This window comes from Galeopterus variegatus, unplaced genomic scaffold (assembly GCF_000696425.1).
Source record: "Galeopterus variegatus unplaced genomic scaffold, G_variegatus-3.0.2 Scaffold7203, whole genome shotgun sequence".
Taxonomy (NCBI): domain Eukaryota; kingdom Metazoa; phylum Chordata; class Mammalia; order Dermoptera; family Cynocephalidae; genus Galeopterus; species Galeopterus variegatus.
Window position 1 is genome coordinate 61,930 of NW_007733314.1, and position 3,631 is coordinate 65,560.

The 3,631-nt window shown below is 35.4% G+C and overlaps 1 protein-coding gene across 1 annotated transcript in view; it reads right to left on the reverse strand.

Moving 5' to 3' along the window:
• Positions 1-205: 205 nt before the first annotated feature.
• The window catches only part of LOC103607169 (glycerophosphocholine phosphodiesterase GPCPD1-like), a 24,854-nt gene continuing 21,428 nt past the window's right edge, over positions 206-3,631 (reverse strand). Inside the window, exon 8 of the mRNA XM_008591705.1 lies at positions 206-1,556. Coding sequence (XP_008589927.1) covers positions 1,367-1,556 — 190 coding nt within the window. The 3' untranslated portion in view covers positions 206-1,366. The remainder of the gene's footprint in view (positions 1,557-3,631) is intronic.

Sequence of the window (3,631 nt, forward strand, 5' to 3'; positions counted from 1 at the left end):
CATTGTTTAGCTGAAAAAATAAAAAGATACAACATGTAAGTTCAAGTCTTAGGTTCTCAGCTACTACTAAAATATGTCAATACATGAATAAACTGCCTCGTGAAAAACATGCAGTATAAAGTAGATGCAAATAAGCCATCCCTTTAGCTGCAGACACTTAGTTTCAAATTTTTGTAACATTATAAAACCATTCTACAAAAGTAACACCTTCTTGAAATTTCATTTTATAATGAAAATAAATCTGTCATTTTATTTAACATTCATTCTTAAGTTACAGCATGTCAACACAACCTGCTTCTAATGAAAGAAACCTTAGTATAATCCTAAAAACATACATACACATTTAGTAATATCTCTACATTTCTAAATAAATTACATGCATGATATACATTAACTAATAAAGAATACCAATAAGAGAATTCAGGACATTTATTTTTCTGCATGGTGATTTAACTACTGTACAACACACACACATACACAAAACCCATAAGCAACAGTGTGGAATAGGTGGTGAGAGACAAGATAAGCCTATAATAACAATGCCTATGAACAGGCTTTTGAGGCAACTGTATTTTCAGTCCTTGACATCTTCTCACACTCACCTAGCACCACAGATGCAAGGACTTAACAGTAAACGTGTACAATATCATGCTTAAATCCTAAAGCATGCATTGAATCGGATGTATACATTGTGATCTACTCTAAGTATGCAATACATACTTCTCACTAATATTTTATACATTAAATTACCCTGCAGCATTTTGAAATTTTATCATTTATGTAAAACAACTCTTGAAAAACTTATGAAACACAGTTCAAGGTTCATACTGAATGAAGATGGTTTATGTGCATGTCAATCCACATACAAAATACCTATATACACAGATGGCACAAAGATTTGTGCAGTTGGAATCACCAGTGCAAATGCATGCATTTGAGGTACTTATTTTGTTCATGGTCAGGTATAATTATGCAGTTATTTTCTTTAAGTGCTAAAGATTTCAGACTTGATCAAATGAAAAGCTATAAGGAGTGTAAATACGAGATATTTATATAGTTAATTTCAAAGTGCTATGCTTTTAACAAACATTTATTTAACATTATAGGTTTACATATTTAGCTTAATATATTTGCCAACCAATAAATTTTCTCATTGTAAAGAGAATGACTGGTAATTATACCTGGCCAAGTGATTTAAACAGCATACTTGAAATCCTTGCAAGAACTGTAGTGAAAGAGTAAAATACTTCATTATTGCTTTATTGGACTGAGAAACCCAAAAGGCATAGATAAACAATGTTCAATGATGAAAAGTGAATACCCAGAATAGCACAGCATGCCCCCAATGACCTCTGTGCAATAAAAACTAAGCATTCTCCACATTATCAATGATGTTGGCATCCACATGGATATTGGGCTCGCCACACAAAGATGAGGGAACGAAGCGGCCAACAGTGGGACACAAACAGCTTTTTAGCTCTGGCAATTCTTGCTTCAGGCGTTCCAACTGCTCCACTTGGAATATATTTGGCTGTTCAGGCATCCAATCATATATCCTATGAAGAAAGAAACACAAAATACATAAAATAGTGAAACTTCATGGTTTACTTAAGACCTGCCTGAGTTAACCTTTCCACAAGAACTCATTTAAAGAATGCCTGGAACATCTATATTGGAGTTTTGCTTTTGTTTTGTTTTCTAAAGCAATTAAATCAGAAAACGAAATTTGTAGCTTACTAGTGATTCCTAAAGCATCTGTTCTCCAAGTCAATCAATCAGCAACACCTTAATTAACAAATAGGAAGCTATTAAGAACTGGAATTCTTACCCAGTTCTGACTTCAAAGTCACTAAAGATCAAGATGAGAAGACTGCTTCTGAGTGTGAGAACTGCCCTAAAGCTGTGCAGTAATGGCAGAAGTATCCAGAGTTGAGAGCCCAGAAAGAGCCTCAGGTGACTGATGGCAACACTGACACTACCCATTCAGCAGAGAAAGGATGGCTTCTCATGCCTATATGTGACAACCAGGAAACTATGAAAGGCACTACAAGAGAATCTTTATGACATCACAGTAGGAAGAATTTCTTAAGCAAGATAAAAAAAAATACACTGACTCTATTAAATAGATGGCATATTAAATCAAATATTTTCTGTTAATTAAAGAAATGTATAAGAGAATGAAAAGTGACCTCTGTGTCAAGGTGTCAAACAGAGCATCTAACTTCACTCTCTCCCTATACACCATTAAAAGGAAAATAAAGTAAAAAAATTTTAAACATCCACGAGTATGAGAAAAACCCAAGAGACAAAGCAACAATATTTCGGGATCTGGAAAACAGTTGAATAAGTAATTACTAAAAGGTTTTCAATTAGCTGAACTGAAAAAGCCAAATCACAAGCTGGTAACAGGAAAAGAAAAAAGGCTGAGTTAAAAGCAACAGCGAATTCCTCTCGAATTCTCCTTCTCAAAGTAAAGGGCTAAAATAGGGAGGATGGGGTGAAGGCTCTTAGTCACAGGAAGCATTCCCTTTCTCCACTTCCTTCTGCTGGAGCTGCTGCCCTCCCCCACCTGAGAGGTTTATTTTGAGAATTAAACAGGATGTCTCTTGGAATAAAGATAATAGGACCAGGTGAGGGTTTGGGTATTTTACAAAACCATCACCACTGCCACCTGCACTGAGAATTTGTAAATGGTGTATATGTACCAAATGCTAAATATGAAGGTACTTCAAAAAGTTTGTGGAAAAATTAAATTACAAGATAATATGAATCCATGAATATTTTTAAGACCCCTCGAACAAAGACACCCCTCCCCCCTACAGCTCTCTCCTCTCATTTGACTCTAAAAACCCTGGCAGCCAGACCTAGGAACCTACCCCACCCCCACCCCAGGAAAATATGTAGATTCTATGAAGAATCTGATCAGACAAAAAGTAAGGTTCTAAAACTACTGACATCAAAGATATTGCCACACAAGCCACCCAGATCACTCCACAGTGAATTCCAAGTCAACAACTCCATTCACACACTCAGAGCTTCCAACAAGCTTTGTAGATCCCAAAACCTTAACATGGGAGGTAGCCAAGGATTTCCAAACATCTGAGGAAAGCTTCCAACATGGAAGACAGCAAAGAAAACACAAGATAACTTCAAAAAGACCAAAAGAAAAAGAAAAAACCCTTAATGAATAGAAAAAAGTACACTCAGAGAAAAAAGACAGTTCTCGGAAATTAAAAATAGTAGATATGAAAAACTTGGTAGAATGGGTAGAAGGTTGAGAGAATCTTTCAAAGTGGAGCAAAAAGATAAAGATAGAAAATAAGAGAAAATAATTAGAAGTCTGGTCTAAGGTATGTGATTCAGACAAAAGGGTTTCTATAAAGAAACTAAGTCTGGAAAAATAGAAGAAATAAAAATCATAGAAATAATTCACAAAATTCTCCCCATCTTTAAGGACATGTAATGACAATAAAACAGCTATCAAGTACCCAGCAAAATGGGTAAAACCAAACCCACAACAAGACCCATCTCTACAAAATTTTATAACACTGGTGACAAAGAGACTTTCCAAGCTTCTAGAAGGCAAACAAATTACATGTGAAGGAACGGGAATCAACATGACTTCACACCG